Source organism: Rattus rattus, chromosome 14 (genome assembly GCF_011064425.1).
Source record: "Rattus rattus isolate New Zealand chromosome 14, Rrattus_CSIRO_v1, whole genome shotgun sequence".
Taxonomy (NCBI): Eukaryota; Metazoa; Chordata; class Mammalia; order Rodentia; family Muridae; genus Rattus; species Rattus rattus.
Window position 1 is genome coordinate 7,664,005 of NC_046167.1, and position 18,818 is coordinate 7,682,822.

The 18,818-nt window shown below is 38.4% G+C and overlaps 1 protein-coding gene across 1 annotated transcript in view; it reads right to left on the reverse strand.

Annotated features, from left to right (window-relative positions):
- The window catches only part of Malrd1 (MAM and LDL receptor class A domain containing 1), a 684,120-nt gene that overhangs the window by 102,584 nt on the left and 562,718 nt on the right, over positions 1–18,818 (reverse strand). The window contains exon 33 of the mRNA XM_032884682.1: positions 7,503–7,766. Within this exon, the coding sequence (XP_032740573.1) occupies positions 7,503–7,766 (264 nt within the window). The remainder of the gene's footprint in view (positions 1–7,502; positions 7,767–18,818) is intronic.

Below are 18,818 nucleotides of genomic sequence, written 5' to 3' on the forward strand. Positions count from 1 at the left end.
TATTATATGCTGATGGCAGGAATGCTTCTATGTCCTGTGTTTTTCTTTTGATCTCTGTGAATACATTTTCAAACACACTTCGAACATTCATTTCCATGAACAACACATCCAAAAATGACGCCATGGTCATGATCTTCCCAAAGGACTTCCTGTTTTCCCTATTTTCACAGCTGTCACTATGGCACTAAACCTAAATAGAGAATGTCAGTCATTCTGAAATATTTTTTTATTTTACCTAGTAGTATTCTAAATCATTCATAATTTTTATCACATAAGTTTTACAATTATTTCCATAGTAGTCTCCATTATAGAAAACAGAAGTCTTCAAAGTAGTCCATTGGGGTCCAAGAGACGAAATATGAAGAGGAACCTCAGATTTATGTGTGTGCACCAGAAATTTTAAAAACAACACACAAAAAGTACCATATGACATCTTAGTTAGGGCTTCTATTGCTAGGATAGAACATCATGGCCAAAATTGCAAGCTAGGGAAGAAGGGGTTTATTTGGTTTACATTTCCATATTTTTGTTCATTATTGAAGGAAGTCAGGACAGGAACTCAAATGGAGAAGGAAACTAAAGGCAGGAGCTGATGCAGAGGCCACAGAGGAGTGCTGCTTCCTGACTCGCTCATCATGAATTTTTAGCCTGCTTTCTTATAGAACTCAGGGCAATAGGATGGAGGCTCCCCTCCTAACATTAGCTATGAAAATGCACTCACCAGGGTCCATGGAGATTCACAGAGACTAAATCATCAAGCAAAGGGTATGCACTTCCTGGACCTAGGAACCCTACATATATGTAACACATGTGCAGTTTGGTCTCCTGTGTCCCCTAACAATTGGATTGGAGACTGTCTCTGACACTTTTGCCTCCCTATGGATCCCTTTCACCTAGCGAGGCTGTCTTGTCTGACCTCACATGGAAAGTATGGGCATACTACATGTGCTATAGCAGGTTGGTACCCATGTGGGGACTTCCCTTCTCAGAGGAGAAGCAGAAGGGTGAAGAGGGTGTCATGTGAGGGTGAGACTGAGAGGAAGGGGGGACTGTGATCAGAATATAAAGTGGATAAATAAATTAATAAAGAAAAGAAAAAAAGAAATGCCCTGCAGTTGGCTCTTATGGAGGCAATTTCCCTAAAGTTCCCTCCACCAGATGACTTTAGCTTGTGACAAGTTACCATAAAAGCGCCCAGCATGATGCCCAGTACAAGATATAGGGTCAACAAGGGTGCTTATTGGTCTGTGAAGAAATGAAATAATTACATTTTACACAACAACATTGTAATTTTACAAAATGTCTTGAAATATTTGGCAAACTGTGCTCCTTAAACACTTCTATTCTGTGCTGCTTATTGTAGCATTTTATTCCTTATCTGGTCCTCATGTGGACTCCCTTCAGGAAGAGAATTTCCAGTAACCAACTACTCTGAAGCTATGTTTCTAATGAACATCTGAAATCATGAGGATATTATACTCTTCTAAGCTTCTTTAAATAGCATTCTACCTTAAAGCCAAACATCAGACAACCAGATTGAACATAATATTATTTCTGTCAGCCAAATTACATTAGATCTCTGATGGGAACAGCAAGAAGTAAGCTGGCAAGGTTTATCCGGAATCATCTCCCTCTGCTTACTTCACCAATAATAATATATTACAAGACCAAGACCTGGCATGTTTTGTTTTTGTTTGTTTTTTTTGTTTTATCACAGAGAGGAAAACCAAGGAAAGAAAGACAGCAGAACAATCATCAGGTTTAAGGCAGAGAAACAACTTCACCGACGTGAGTCTTAAGACTTTAATTCACAGAGGCTGTGTTCCACCATTTCATTTATTTCTCCCCTTTCCCAATAATCATATTTCTGGATGCCTAGCTGATCACTAAGCCCTGCATCCTTCATTCCTTCGTTCTTTCATATAGTTCTATCTCTAAATGACAGTTCTTAATATGAAAACTGTTCTTGCTGTTATGTTTTATGGACTTCAAAAAATATAATGTAGAAAGCAAATGAAGAACTAAGCAAATAAATAAGTAGGATGTTAGTGACTTTTGAATTCTACTGGGATTAGATAATCATTAATATTAAACACAGCATGAGCTCCTGTTTATTGAAAATATTTTTTCATACAATATATTCTGATCGTGATTCTGGTCTTCCCAACTCTTCCTGGACCTTTCACCTCCTTATCCAGATGTCTCTGTGACTTCTTTATCTCTTATGTTAGAAAACAAACAGGCAAACAAATCAGAATTTAAAAATAAAACAGCACAATAACACAAAGAATTCACGAGAAGGACACACAGTCGCATACATCCCTACATACCTACACACAAAAAACAAAAAAGCATGGAAACACAATATAGGAAGCCATGATATACTAGAAAAGAACAGCAAGATAAAAAATAAAGCCCAAAAAAGCATTATGAGACAAAAAGTCTGCAAGTATCATTGAGTTCATTTGATTTTAGCTGATCTTGGCACATACACTTAAGCATAGTTAACCTACAAAGTGAGACTCTACTACAGAAAATGAGTATTTCCTTTGCAAGGAGGAAATAATGAGGCAAGTAAAGAGTGAGGGGCTAAGAGGAGGACAATCTCCCAAGGAAGGGAAATAGAATATACAGCTATATAGAGACAGAGGATGCTAAAGCTGGAGGGCAAAGTGGGGGAGGGTCAGGGATGATGGGTGTGAAGGAGGGAATACAGGGACAGACAACTACCAGTAGGAGGCATGTGAGAGCTCATAAGAAAAACCATGAACTCTTAACGAAGGGGGTGGTGATTTCTATATACTTGGCCCAGGAAGTGGTAGTATTAGGAGGCTTAGTCTTGTTGGAGTTGGTGTATCACTGTGAGCGTAGGCTATAAGAACCTCATCCTAGGTATAAGAGTAATTGTGGCTTCATAGAAGGAATTGGTAGTGCTCCATCTGTTTCAATTTTGTGGAATAGTTTGGATAATATTGGTATGAGGTCTTCTATGAAGGTCTGATAGAATTCTGCACTAAACCTGCTGGACCTGGGCTCTTTTTGGTTGGGAGACCTTTAATGACTGCTTCTATTTCCTTAGGAGTTATGGGGTTGTTTAACTGGTTTATCTGTTCCTGATTTAACTTCGGTACCTGGTATCTGTCTAGGAAATTGTCCATTTCCTGCAGATTTTCAAGTTTTGTTGAATATAGGCTTTTATAGTAAGATCTGATGATTTTTGAATTTCCTCTGAATCTGTAGTTATGTCTCCCTTTCATTTCTGATTTTGTTAATTTGGACACACTCTCTGTGTCTCTCGTTAGTCTGGCTAAGGGTTTATCTATCTTGTTGATTTTCTCAAAGAACCAACTTTTGGTTCTGTTGATTCTTTCTATGGTCCTTTTTGTTTCTACTTGGTTGATTTCAGCTCTGAGTTTGATTATTTCCTGCCTTCTACTCCTCCTGGGTGTATTTGCTTCTTTTTGTTCTAGAGCTTTTAGGTGTGCTGTCAAGCTGCTGACATATGCTCTTTCCTGTTTCTTTCTGCAGGCACTCAGCGCTATGAGTTTTCCTCTTAGCACAGCTTTCATCGTGTCCCATAAGTTTGGGTATGTTGTACCTTCATTTTCATTAAATTCTAAAAAGTTTTTAATTTCTTTCTTTATTTCTTCCTTGACCAGGTTATCATTGAGTAGAGCATTGTTCAATTTCCACGTATATGTGGGCATTCTTCCCTTATTGTTATTGAAGACCAGCTTTAGGCCGTGGTGGTCCGATAGCATGCATGGGATTATTTCTATCTTTCTGTACCTGTTGAGGCCCGTTTTTTGACCAATTATATGGTCAATTTTGGAGAAAGTACCATGAGGAGCTGAGAAGAAGGTATTTCCTTTTGCTTTAGGGTAGAAAGTTCTATAAATATCCGTTAAGTCCATTGGCTCATGACTTCTCTTGTCTGTCTACGTCTCTGTTTAATTTCTGTTTCCATGATCTGTCCATTGATGAGAGTAGGGTGTTGAAATCTCCTACTATTATTGTGTGAGGTAATGTGTGTTTGAGCTTTAGTAAGGTTTCTTTTTTACGTATGTAGGTGCCTTGTATTTGGGGCATAGATATTTAGGTTGAGAGTTCATCTTGGTGATTTTTCCTTTGATAAATATAAAGTGTCCTTCCTTATCTTTTTTGATGACTTTTAGTTGAAAATTGATTTTATTTGATATTAGAATGGCTACTCCAGCTTGCTTCTTCCGACCATTTGCTGGAAAGTTTTTTTCAGCCTTTCACTCTGAGGTAGTGTCTGTCTTTGTCTCTGAGGTGTGTTTCCTGTAGGCAGCAGAATGCAGGGTCCTCGTTATATCCAGTTTGTTAATCTATGTTTTTTTCATTGGGAGTTGAGGCCATTGATGTTGAGAGATATTAAGGAATAGTGATTATTGCTTCCTGTTATATTCATATTTGGATGTGAGGTTATGTTTGTGTGCTTTTCTTCTCTTTGTTTTGTTGCCAAACGACGATTAGTTTCTTGCCTCTTCTTGGTATAGCTTGCCTCCTTATGTTGGGCTTTACCATTTATTATCCTTTGTAGTGCTGGATTTGTAGAAAGATATTGTGTAAATTTGGTTTTGTCATGGAATATCTTGGTTTCTCCATCTATGTTAATTGAGAGTTTGCAGGATACAGTAGCCTGGGCTGGCATTTGTGTTCTCTTAGGGTCTGTATGACATCAGTCCAGGATCTTCTGGCCTTCATAGTGTCTGGCAAAAAGTCTGGTGTGATTCTGATAGGTCTGCCTTTATATGTTACTTGACCTTTTTCCTTACTGCTTTTAATATTCTTTTCTTTTATTTTGTGCGTTTGGTGTTTTGACTATTATGTGACGGAGGTGTTTCTTTTCTGGTCCAATCTATTTGGAGTTCTGTAGGCTTTTGTATGCCTATGGGTATCTCTTTTTTATGTTAGGGAAGTTTTCTTCTATGATTTTGTTGAAGATATTTACTGGTCCTTTGAGCTGGGAGTCTTCACTCTCTTCTATACCTATTATCCTTAGGTTTGATCTTCTCATTGAGTCCTGGATTTCCTGTATGTTTTGGACCAGTAGCTTTTTCCGCTTTACATTATCTTTGACAGTTGAGTCAATGATTTCTATGGAATCTTCTGCTCCTGAGATTCTCTCTTCCATCTCTTGTATTCTGTTGGTGAAGCTTGTATCTACAGCTCCTTGTCTCTTCTTTTTGGTTTCTATATCCAGGGTTATTTCCATGTGTTCTTTCTTGATTGCTTCTATTTCCATTTTTAATTCCTTCAACTGTTTGATTGTGTTTTCCTGGAATTCTTTCAGGGATTTTTTATTCCTCTCTGTAGGCTTCTTTGTTCTCTAAGGGAGTTCTTCACGTCTTTCTTGAAGTCCTCCAGCATCATGATCAAATCTGATTTTGAAACTAGATCTTGCTTTTCTGGTGTGTTTGGATATTCCATGTTTGTTTTGGTGGGAGAATTGGGCTCCGATGATGCCATGTAGTCTTGGTTTCTGTTGCTTGTGTTCCTGCGCTTGCCTCTCGCCATCAGATTATCTCTAGTGTTACTTTGTTCTGCTAATTCTGACAGTGGCTAGACTGTCCTATAAGCCTGTGTGTCAGGAGTGCTGTAGACCTGTTTTACTGTTTTCTTTCAGCCAGTTATGGGGACAGAGTGTTCTGCTTTCGTTTGTCCCTCTACAGGTCTTCAGCTGTTCCTGTGGGCCTGTGTCTTGAGTTCACCAGGCAGGTCACTTGCAGCAGAAAAGTTTGTCTTACCTGTGGTCCCGAGGCTCAAGTTCGCTCGGGTTGCTGCCCACAGGCTCTCTGTGTGGCAGCAACCGGGAAGATCTCGCTGCCTCTTCCGGGAGCCTCTGCACCAGGGTTCCAGATGGCCTCGGTGTTTTCCTCTGGAATCAGCAATGTGTGTAGAGAGCAGTCTCTTCCGGTTTCGCAGGCGTGTCTGCCTCTCTGAAGGTTTAGCTCTCCCTCCCACGGGATTTGGGTGCAGAGAACTGTTTATCCGGTCTGTTTCCTTCAGGTTCCGGCGGTGTCTCAGGCAGGGCTCCTGCCTCACCTGATAAGTGGCTATTAGCCCAAATGCCTGAATTACCCTAGATGCCTAGAACAAATGAAACTCAAGATAGATGATCAAAATGTGAATGCTACACTCCTTCTTTAAAAGGGGAACAAGAATACCCTTGGCAGGGAAGAGAGAGGCAAAGATTAAAACAGAGACTGAAGGAACATCCATTCAGAGCCTGCCCCACATGTGGCCCATATATATACAGCCACCCAATTAGACAAGATGGATGAAGCAAAGAAGTGCAGAAGTGTAGATCGCTCCTGAGAGACACAGCCAGAATACAGCAAATACAGAGGCGAATGTCAGCAGCAAACCTCTGAACTGAGAATAGGACCCCCGTTGAAGGAATCAGAGAAAGAACTGGAAGAGCTTGAAGGGGCTCGAGACCCTATATGTACAACAATGCCAAGCCACCAGAGCTTCCAGGGATTAAGCCACTACCTAAAGACTATACATGGACTGACCCTGGACTCTGACCTCATAGGTAGCAATGAATATCCTAGTAAGAGCACCAGTGGAAGGGGAAGCCCTGGGTCCTGCTAATACTGAAGCCCCAGTGAACTAGACTGTTGCGGGGAGGGCGGCAATGGGGGAGGGTGGGAGGAACACCCATAAGGAAGGGGAGGGGGGGATGTTTGCCCGAAACCGGAAAAGGAATAACACTCGAAATGTATATAAAAATATTCAAGTTAATAAAAAAAAAAAAAAAAAAAAAAAAAGAACCTCATCCTAGCTGCCTGGAAGCCATCATTGTCTAGCAGTCTTCAGATGAAGATGTAGAAATCTCAGCTCTGTCTGCACCATGCCTGCCTGGATGCTGCCATGTTCCAGCCTTGATGATAATGGACTGAACCTCTGAACCGGTAAGCCAGCCCCAATTAAGTTGTCTTTATAAGAGTTGCGTTGGTCATAGTGTCTGTTTGCAGCAGTAAAACCTTAACTAAGTCAAAAGAATATCTACTAGTGTAATTTTTTGGTCCTAAACCCATGTGTGTGTGTGTGTGTGTGTGTGTGTGTGTGTGTGTGTGTGTGCTTATTATAATTATCTGTCTTGGGCCAATTATTCTGACTTGGGCCAATTTTCTTAACATTTATGATAGAAATAAATTATGAATATACTACTTCAAACATTTCCACAACTGTGTTTAAAAGATAAGAAATAGAGAAAGACCTAGAGTTAACTGGACAAAAAAATAAGAGAAAGATAACAAAAGTTAGTGTAACCACAGATTCAGCCTTTCTAGACATGGAACTCAAGAGCAACAGGGTTTGTTTTAGCAACATAAGATACAAACATATTGCTATGGGATATGATAATAGCATATAGATAATATGGCTATGGGAAAACTCGTCTTAGCCTGTCAAACACTATGGTTTTCAAACTGAAATTCTTCCTGGACACTTAGTTCGTGCAAAGAACTCACCACAGCTGGATTCATCATCCTTAAAGTGGCAGTCAGCCACTCCGTCACATAGCAGGAGAGATGGGATACACTGACTTCCGAAGCATTGGAATTCTGTATTGCTGCATGGTTGATGAGAGGGTCTGAGAGAGCAATCCATTTCATCAGATCCGTCCATACAGTCTTCTTTCCCATCACACTTCTCTGAGGCAGCGACACACTGGAGTGCGTAGATGCAGGCAAACTGGCCTTCTTCACACAGTGATGGCTGTGGTAAGGCTGGTCCTGCAAAAGAGAGCAAAGCATAGTGATGCTTTGTTTGTGTCCAGGACTGAATCAGTCCAGGGAATATTTATTGTTACATGATTATGAAATGGTAAAAATTTAAATAAATCAATTTTAAATCATGAATTATTAAATGTATACAAGATATAGATGTGATAAAAGATATCACATAGTAGATATGCCTTATCTACTCTCAGAAGCTATATTCTTTAAAAGGGGTATTTCTGGGGATGATGACTCAGCAGATATGGGTACTTGCTTCCAAGCTTGATGGCTTGAGTTTGAAACAATTATATCAAGTTGTGTTTTATTTTCACTGAGACATGTCCGTGTGTGTGTGTGTGTGTGCGTGCGCGCGCACGCGCGCACGCACAGACACACAAAGAATAAATAAATGTAGTAAAAGTATTAAAGGGTGTTGACGATGTGCTCTGGCAATATCACTGGACCTGTAATGATGGAAAGGTATAGTTTTGCAGAGCCCCTCTCCTTGCCATAGACCTATGCCACATCTTGAAGGGCTAGTGCATCTTAAGAGCTCACCACAGCATTGTCACAAGTCACCTGTCAACCCCCAGCTCTGCTGGACTCCAATCAGTTCTTCTGATAATCAGTACTCTTTCTCTGGCTTATCTGAGTTTCCTGGGAGATTTCTCCAATGAACTTTCTCAGCAGCAATATGCCCGTAGAGTTGGCCTCCCGGGGACCCTGATCTAAAGCATAGCCAACTATCAACACATTTCTTGTTTAAAATCGAACCTCCTCTGAATTCTTTCTCAACTTTTCCACTGAAATACTTTTGATCCAGGAAGAACATGAAATTTCATTTCTCATGGGAGTCTAGGTAGGCTCTGAGTTAGAGGCCCTTCTCAGTTATCTCAATACTTCTGTTTCTTGTTTTATCTTAATGTAAATTCTGCACTTTAGTACAGAATTTCTTTACCATTCATATATGTATGTATATATGACTTTTATCAGTGTTCAAATGAAACTAAAATTTCTGCAAGAAACACTTGGCTCACCTTTAATCCTGAATGTAATCTTTTGCGTGCATACGTTAAGAACATTTGACAATTAGAAAAGTTTTTTCCCTAAAATTAAAATTTTAATGAATTGATTATGGGAAATGATTATAGAGTCATATAATTGAGTTAAAACTTCTCATTTCACAGTAATATCACTAACTGTTCCCTTTTTACCCATTGAAAAGACTAAGTACTAACTTAAATTCCTACTGCAAATGAAAGAAGATAATTTCATGAAGCCATACGGTGCATGGCTTCAACTTCATGACGTTTGGGAAAAGGCAGGGCTGTGATACAGTGACTTCCGGGAGTGCTGGAGACAGTCAAATAAGAAGGAAGGGAGAGACAGAACCATGGGGCTTCTACAGCAATAAAAATACTCCATATCATGCAGTAATGCCCACTTGTCAAAATACACTGAATTATCAACACCAAGGTCAGTGCTGGGGTGAACCCTAATTTACAGTATAAACTTTGGGTGACAATGAGGTGTCAATATAGAGTAATCTCATTGGTTATAACAAATGAACCTTATAATTGAGGAACCCAATCACACATAGGGCATAGAGTAGATCTTTATACATTCTACTTGCGTTTACTGTAATACTTCTTTTCTACATAAGTCTTATATGTATGGCTATGCATTCCACAAGAACATCCTATATACACTGATGTCAGTGTAAATGCCAATGCTGGTGCTGAGCTTTATGTGTGTATTTGTGTGTATGGTTACCAATAAAGAGCCCAATATTTAGCTCATATCTAATATTTCCCTCTTGAAATCTCTATGTTCTGAATCTCTCCAAGTCCTCTTGGAAAAGTAGAGATTTGGCCTTAGAAGCAGATGATGCTTTAGTAAATGTAATGTGTGCTTGTCTATTTCTTTGTTTCTTGTCTCACTAGGTCCAACAATGGGCTTCGTCAGATTAATTAAACTAATGGCACTGAGGTTCAAGGACAATGGAAGCAGAAGGGAAGCCACGTCAGATCAATTTTAACTATAATGAGTTCCCTTGAACAGGCATTATGTTAGAGAGATATTTCTCAAGAGAATATGGCACACTCTTATAGTGAAGACTATGGCTTATGTTAAAGGAAAACAGCATGTTCTATGTTGAGAGTATCCTTTAGAACATGATGGAGTATAGTTAAAATAGAAACATTTAAAGAGAGTAATACATAAAGAGAGATACTTTGAAATGTTTGTGTGTGTGAGAGAGAGAGACAGAGACAGAGAGACAGAGATACTGACAGAGAGGCACAAAGGCATAGAGACTGTAAGAGAGAAATGAGAAATTTTGATTCATTTTTACATGATTTTATGTATTATGTGAATCAAGGGTGTTCTGAAGCTGTGATACCTCAAATGTAACATATAGTCCTGAAGGCAGGAGGGGGAAGAGAATTAACCCATAAACCCATAGCTAATAAGCTGTGATGTTTCTCAAAAGGAGGATCATGAGTTTCGAATGATTTGAAATCAATAATTATTATACAATAATCTCATCTTTAGGTGGCAGTTGATTTATGCTTTGTATGTCAGAGTTAATTCATGGATGTAGGAAAGTAAGTTATTCTCTGTTATTTGTGTTCCTACCAAGTATGTTTTTTGGTAATGGAGTGCCAAAGGTGGAAATTGTCAAATATGATCTGAAGCTGTATATAAGGAGCCACCATTATCTCTGTTGCAAAGTATAGCAAACACGTGACTCTCAGCTGTCTTCTGCTCCAACAGCAAATGGGTTCAGAAGAATAGGCATTGGGAAGCAACATATATAGACTCATCAGGGAACTTCAATTGCTCTCCTTCAGTAATTAGCACCTGAACAGTATCTTTGATCAATTAGAGCTTTAATTTTACATAGAATTTGGAAATTCCAAGTTAGAGAGAGAAAAATGATTCCCTTTTCTTTGAGAAAATAGTGGCATCCCTTTACACAGGTAGAACTGAGGCGATGAATTCAATATATTTTTCTACTGATGAATAACAATTCAATGCTTTAAATATTAATTGCACATTGCCCAACTGACTATTCCATTTGACTAAATATACTGTAATAATAACGGACAAAGAAGACATATAGATATAGATATGTAATGCAAAGGTCTTTTAACACAATATACTCACCCAATATTTGCCCTATCTTGATGCTGGGAACTCTACTTAGAGTGCTAAGTTTTATTGGTCACTTATCCCTAGATAACAGTAGAAACATATTCTTCACAGTAAAATTATTTCATAATGACAATCAGTGGGACATTGTCATAAGTTTCATAGACATTCTTTACAATCCCATGATGCCCAAGGGTAACCCAATGAGTTTCTATCTATGAGATAAATATTTTAGAGAAAACAACATCGATTGAGTTGACAGGAAGCTTTTTACATGAAAGTTCAGTTCTGAAAATAAAAAATTAATGCATTTGTAGATATGACCATACTGGTGTATTAGTTGGGAGAATCGCTTATTGAAATATACAGGAAAGTGATTTTAAGTTGGTTATTATCTTGGGGCTATTATACCACCAACAGTAAAATATTCTATAAACTTATGTGGGGATATTATAGTTTTTAGTCATAATTCATAAAAACTCTTCACTTGTGATAACTTTGGATTTTTTGGATATATGGTAATATTTCCTGCCATAATTAATACAAATAATGACTTCATTTTCAGAGTATTCATCTCTTATAAGAAGGTAGTTTGGTCTGTTATTTTGTTTCATAAATCTAATAGCTTACACATTCCTGGAAAGACAGAATTTGTCTTTTACATTGACTGTGGGTAATAGGAGATTACTGACATCTACTGAGCTATTCTGAGAATGAGTAGGGCACATGTGTTAGTGGCTTCTCTGTCTGGTCTTTAGCCTGTATCTTAGTGAAAAGTCAAAAGATGGAGAGAAAATGGAGAAATGAAGAAAAATGTAAACTTTCCATAGGTTAGGTCCCACATGGAATCTGAAAGGGATCTGAGAACAGCTGCCAAATAACATATGAAGTATTTTCACAGTGACTAGTCATGCCCAGACAAGGATAAAGCCTACATAAAGACTGGAGCAAGCCTACAGAAGGGCACATGCATACAAACATCCTTGCAGGCAATATGTGTGTGATCATAAGCGACAGTGAACGCACATTTGTGGAGGAGCACATCTGTACATGGAACTGTAAAGTTATCTAGTCGGGACATTTTATAGTGGAGAATGTGGCATTGGTGATGAGTGTCATAAACACGGTGACTTCAAGCGGTGGGGAAGCCTTAGGTGACCTATTTTAGGAATCCTCTTTCTCCTGACACATACACAGGTGGCAAACCAGAAAGGAAACCAAGTGCTAAAGAACAGAACCCATTAGAAGTACCTTTCTCCACCATTTGTACTTAACATGGGTATTTACCACCAACAGACAGGATTTTCTTCTAAGATGATGATACACATGACAAATATTCTGTCTTCAGAAACCCAAAATTATCTAAAATATATGCAAAGCTGATAAAATTTACATAAAATTCTGCCCATGGTGGGTTGAAAGTTCAATCATTTCCTTCCTGACATGAGAGTAACAATCCAGAGAGACTCCAGTGGATGACAGACTCTTTGTTGCTTTATCACTTCTATATGATGCTACAATTCCTTGCCTGGTGATGTGTGTGTGTGTGTGTGTGTGTGTGTGTGTGTGTGTGTGTGTTGTGGCATTGGTCACATATGATGTTGGGCATTATTAAACTTAGAAATTAGAGATCATTCATTTCTATCTTATGAGCCATTTTAAAGCCAGTCAATTATGAGATCTTTCTCTTTTTATATAAGAACTGAGAGTGCCAAGGAAAACCCACTTCTTTAATATATCCCACAAACACAACTAGAAAGAATGTAGGCATACAAAGTAATGTATGTTTTAGGAATAGTATACAATTTCATATGCACTTTGAAAGCCCTTTTTCCACCAGGTTTAGGAGGACCAAATGAGTCAAATGCCTTCTATGGGGTCTATCAGGTGTAATGACTGAACTACTACTAACATTCCGCTAATATTAAAAAAAGAAAAGAAATAATAAAAAGTCATAGATTCATGGCATATTAAAAATCAACAATAAGTACAACAACAAAAAAACAAAATACACAAAATCAATGACTGCGATATCACAACTACCGATGACTAGGGCATTACCTAGATATAGCTAACTCAGTTAAAAGTTAAATGATAATTAAAAAGATAATAAATAAATAAACAAATAAATAATGACTAAAGAGATGAATATTTTAAAACAGATTTTGGAGAATTAAATATAACTACATAACTATTTAATAATCTCACTTCAGTCACGCTAACTTTTGCTTTGTCAACAGAAACAGAAGTGGTTCATTAATATGGGTAGAATTATTTTATTCTATTAATTTACACGTATCCTTGATATTGTTAGTCAAGAGAGGTGGCTCAGCAGAGTGATGTAAACTACAGTCCATGCAAGCAGACACTTTGGGACACTCACTGAATCAGCTGCTACATGAAATAACACAGGTGAAGTCTGTGAATCTCTTTACCCTCTTTACCTGGCATAGAAGACCAAGATGCTGCCTTGTCAATTCTTTGAACATCTTTGACATTTATGGTCAAATCTAGTCAATCTCCAGTCCCACATTTTTAGTTTTGAGGAAGTTTATAATAATGAAAAATAGAGAATCACAGGCATTCTTAGTTGAGTCCAAGTTTTATTTTTCCTTTTCCGTTTTCACCTATTTCTACACAAACTCATCTTTTTCTGAGTAAAATGATCTTACATGGTAAAAAAAAAAAAAAAAGATGACCATTCTGTTTCTTTCGAAAAGTTAGAAATTAGCCATCTGTTATTGTCATTTGTTTTTCTTTTTGAAGAAAAATTTCCCCACAAAACATTAACTTTTCAGTGATGTGGTGTCATGTTCTAATGTGGTTCCTTAATCAACAAACGTTTGCTTCGTAATCTCTGAATACAAGTCAGGCTTAAGACGTGTGTTGTAGAGAATGAGAAAAATCGTAATGAAAATATGCAGTGAGTATAGCTCACGCTGGGGTTGGCTTTTCCACGGTTGTCATTGAGATTTCTTCCTCTTATTTGACAGAATTTCTTTCCTACCTACTGCTCAGCAGGAAGACACGAGCTAGTAATCCTCCCAGGGCAGGAGGCTTTCCCAAAGGAAGTTGAGCACAAGATGGAGGTGAGGGCCCTTGAACCTGCAGGACTCTCACGTCTATGGAAAGCTTCTGGTCCTTGTTTTCTTATCTGCAAATCTAAGGAATCCATTTGAAAAGTAAGCCGAAAATGCCATTTTCTAACAGACAGCAGGAGTGTATGATGCCCCCTCTCACAATACCATTAAAGTCTAATAATCTGCTATAATCCAATAAACGAGTTAGGAGTGTCCGATAAGTCTTTTCTTTGAGCATCATGAACATTCATTACCATTCAATTTAAAATGAGGCCAATCTATGCGTCACAACTGATGCAAACTTTGAAAATTGAGCCATGCGTTCAAATGGCTTTAAATGATTTTATGTATAATTTCTACCATACACATATTCTCTATGCTGACTGAACTTTATATGGTTCCTAATCAATCTTAAAGCAACGCTTCCTTGTTATTTTTGTATTGAAAAAAAATGGGGTAGTGACAATGAGGTTATTTAAAAATAGTAAAACTAACAGGTCAAGCAACGAACTATGGATGTCTTAAACTGCACAGTTCCACAAATGGGAATGGCAAACTTAAAGATAGAGATTCTAAAATGGAGTGCAGCTTCCTGTGGAGAGGATTAAGGATAATTCTTGAAGAAGCAAGATTTGGCTTTGACCTTGATAGGAAGGAAGGATTTTCACAAGAGGAGATAAAGGGCATGGAGTTCTTAGCCAGGCATGCATTGGGCTACAGTTATGGAAATGGGAGAGCATGGGGCTGCACTAGAAAAAACAAAAGTTCAACTTTGAAGGGATCATTTTTATATGGACACAGAGAGATAACAGAAGCTTTGTGTTAAAGGGTAAAAAACTAATTTAGTAGTTGTCATAGAATCTTTCGGTAATTTTCTTCTACTGTATATTATATTAATTTATCTACTTGGCTGCTTTATTTTAGCACCAGCTGTAGTCCTGGACAGCCAGTAGCATCTTTACAGATAGCTCTCAGACCCAGGGGCAAGACATGACATCTCTACAGGACAGATCTGTGCCTGCCTCTATTACCAGGGCATGGCTGCTTGTCCCTTTCTGCATGCCTCACATGTGTGAGTGTGGGAAAATTCTGAATTTTGGGTTTAATTTTATACATATTGGGCTGATGTTTTACCACAGTTCTTAAGAGATATTATTATATTAATACGTGTCATCCAACTCACATGCAGGGCAGAGAGGAGTAGATTCTGTATAGTATTGATTGGATAAATGACAGACTAACATTACAAGTATCCGGATAATGGGAAGTTTTCTTTACCAAACTGCAATGACACCTCCTGTACCCATCTTCTCTGAACGCCATGCTCTTTAAACCCTACTCTGTATGTCCCCTTGTGATGCTATTCTTTGTGTCCTTCTGTGTTCTTATTTTTTATATGCATAGAATTGCAGACTTGCAAGTTACTTGCAGACTAGTTACTTAACTTACTTGAATTTACCTGAATAAACCATAGACTAAGGAAGGGTTTCCTCCCCAATTTACTTGTTTTGAGAGCCACAGTTGTAACCTTGATTCAGGTCACAAAATTTTGAGTAGAGTTGTCTCTTTCTATCACTCAGGAGACTCAGACATAGGATGGGAAAATTTACACATCTCTTCCTCGCTCTCCCCCTCCCCCAAATGGTAGTGAGAATAGAATCAAAGGAAGTGCTCAGGGAGGTAGGGAGGGAGGTTCCATGCCAGTTCAAGTGTTGCTAGCATTTTTCATTTCCCATCTCATTCATAATACTTGTTTATTTATATAACACATTTACTGACTTCCTACTGAATAAAAGTAATAAAAAATATGGAATGAATCTAACCGATCTTTGTCTTTAAATAACTTAAATTTTGGGATTACATCTAAGCTGGAATTATCCCTTGGGCTGATGTATAGGACCGTAGATGGGAAACAAGAATGTGGCCTCCACTCAGGGATGTGAAGCTAGTGAGTTTTCAGCAGCGATAACATAAAACTAAAACAAAGCCAACCAAACAAGCAAACACCCCCACACATTTTCTTAGCTTCTTGTCATCATGAATTCCTCCTAATTCTCTTATGTTGCTGACACCTTGCTAGCTATGGGCCCTTTATATTTAGCAAGTCAAGATAAAAGAGATACCCTGGACTAATATTTCTTTCCTTTGGAATCTGTCGTGGGTATCTGAAGGTCTATTTTCTTTCCAATAATAAGAACAAGCTAGATGAAGACTAAGGCTTTTGGAAGCCGTCAGCAAAGCTTGATGTTTGCAGTGCTTATTTAGTAGATGGGACATCACATAGCATATTCTGACGAAGAAATCAATCGGTGCATGACTAGATATGTAGAGTCCCATGAAAGATATTCCCAGGCTTAAAACTATCCTTTTTCATTTGCCAATTGAAATAGTTAATGCTAATGTTCAGGAAGGACAGTGTCTTAAGTCCTGACTGTGTTCCTTCCATGGATGAGAAAAATCAAGCCAAAAGGGCAGTAATTGGTGCACTGGAGATTTAAACCTACCCTTTGATTTTAACATGAGCCTCAGTGGAAGCTTCTACTGGGCTCCTTCTGTGGTATACCAAAGTGCCAGTTTGCATGGCTTAAATAACATGTATTGTGTGGAATGGTGGCACTTATCTCTAATCAGAGCACTTGAGAGGCTGGGCAAGGAAGATCTTGAGTTCTAGGCTCTCTAGGGCTCCTTTGTAAAACCCTGTCAAAAACAAAATCAACTAAAATCCATAGATATTTATTTTATAGTAGCTACAGAGGCCAGACATTTGAGTTCAAGGCCTTCTTAGAGTCAGACTCTCTTTAAAGGTTCCATAGAAGAAGCTGGTCTTCCTCTTAGATACTTGTTTTGCTAAGTATCCAGGTGATTTCTAACTGACGGATTATTTTCAAGCTCTGCTTATTGCAGCATATGGAATTGTGTGTCTGTTTCAGTGTGACATTTCTTATAAGGACATGGGCCACATTAGTTTATAGGGTCTCTTCTACTCCAGTTTGATAACATCCAAAGGTTCATTATAATTACATCTGCAGAACTTTCCTCATTTCCTCATAAGGTTGCAAACAGAGGTTCTGAGAAGGACATGGACTTGAGATGTTCCAGTTTTAGTCTGAGTTTGCTGTATGAAAAACAAACAAGCAACACAACACAACACAACAAAAACAAAAAACTGACCAAACCCAGCTGGGTGGGAGGGTTTATTTAACTTACTTCCAGGGCACAACTCATCATTGAGAGAAGCTAGAACTGGAACTCAAGTTAGGAACCTGAGGCAGGAACCATGGAGGAGCATGACATGCTGCTTCACTGCCTTATACTCTGCTTGGTTTCTTCTCAGCCTAGGACCACCTCCTGAGGGATGGTACCTAGGGAAAGTCGGCTGTGCCTCAGGGCATCAATTAGTAATCTAGACTGTCCTATATGCAATCAAGACACGTCCTGCATCTATACAGTTCCTTTAATGGAACCTTCAAAGGGAGGCCACCTTTAAGAAGGTCTTGAACTCAAGTATCTGGTACTTTGTAGGTATTGGAAAATAAAGATCTATGGGTTTTTGTTGATTTTGTTTTTGACAGGATTTCATAGTGGAGTCTTAGCAGGCCTTGAAGTCACAATCTTCCTGCCTTGGCCCTCATGTGTTCTGACTACAGATATGTACCATTATACTATGCTATTAAGACTTCCTTACTTAGAATACCCTGGACTGTGTTACATTGATGATTGAGGCTAACCAGAGCTTGTGGGAAGACATTCTTCATCTCAGCCATGAGTGGACTCTGTGGGGAAACTTGTGCTTCAACCTGCATTGGCATGTCCTGTTGCTGCCTACTCATCTGACTCCTGACAAAAATGTATACACCTGTACCATAAGTGGCCTGAGATTATCCACTGTTCATAGCATGTGATAACCCACTGTTCAATATCACAAAACCTCCTCTACAGTTTTGGAAACATCTGTATCCTTACAACCTTCTAAACTGTTCCTTCATTACTGAGGAAAATCTCAGATCCTCCTTTTTTTTTAAAGGAGGGAAAAGAAAACCAGAAACCACTTTCCATTGCAGAAAACTCACATAAAGAAAACATATTTTATGAAAAAAGAATGCATCCTTTGATTAAATTAGAATCTGGAGGGTTTGTTACATGTCAGCAGAAAATTATCTAAGTTAATACCACATCCTATCTGACTTTTGTCCAGACTGTGCCAACTGAGGGAAGATGGACAGAGAAATCATCTAGACTTCAGAAAAGTTAAATAATTTTTACCCTTTTGTGGAATGCTGAGTATTTCGCAATACTGGGAAAAAATCATGGAAATTCTATCTTCCACTTCACACAGCATATACTCACTGTAAGGGCTCCATATTATGAGGATATTTGTATTTTATTGCTATATTCAGGGAAAACATGTTCTATTTTCAGGATTTCTAGTCAATAAACATTAATTTTATAAAGGAATTTATTAAAACTTGTCACTTTTTAAATGTCTCAAAAACACTTCTCCTGTACTCAGGAGAACTGAACTGGTAGATACTTTTCATTTCCTGCCTTTTCTGCCTGTCTTTCCTTACTTCTCCCCCTCCCCCATCTTGTTTTTCTCTTTGTCACTTTGTTATCTCTTGATACTAAATAAGACAGACATGCGCCACTGATTCTGGTAGGAAGAAAGTTTTATGTGCTCAATAAAGGCTGCTGCTGAGTTGTTTTAGTCCATGTTTCTGAGGTATTTAAAATTCCTGTTCTCTTCTTGAAAGACTAAAAGTGCTGTGTGTGTTTGTTCGCTCCTTTCTGGAAATTTGAGACAACTGGAAGATGCTACTGAACAAGACCAACTCAC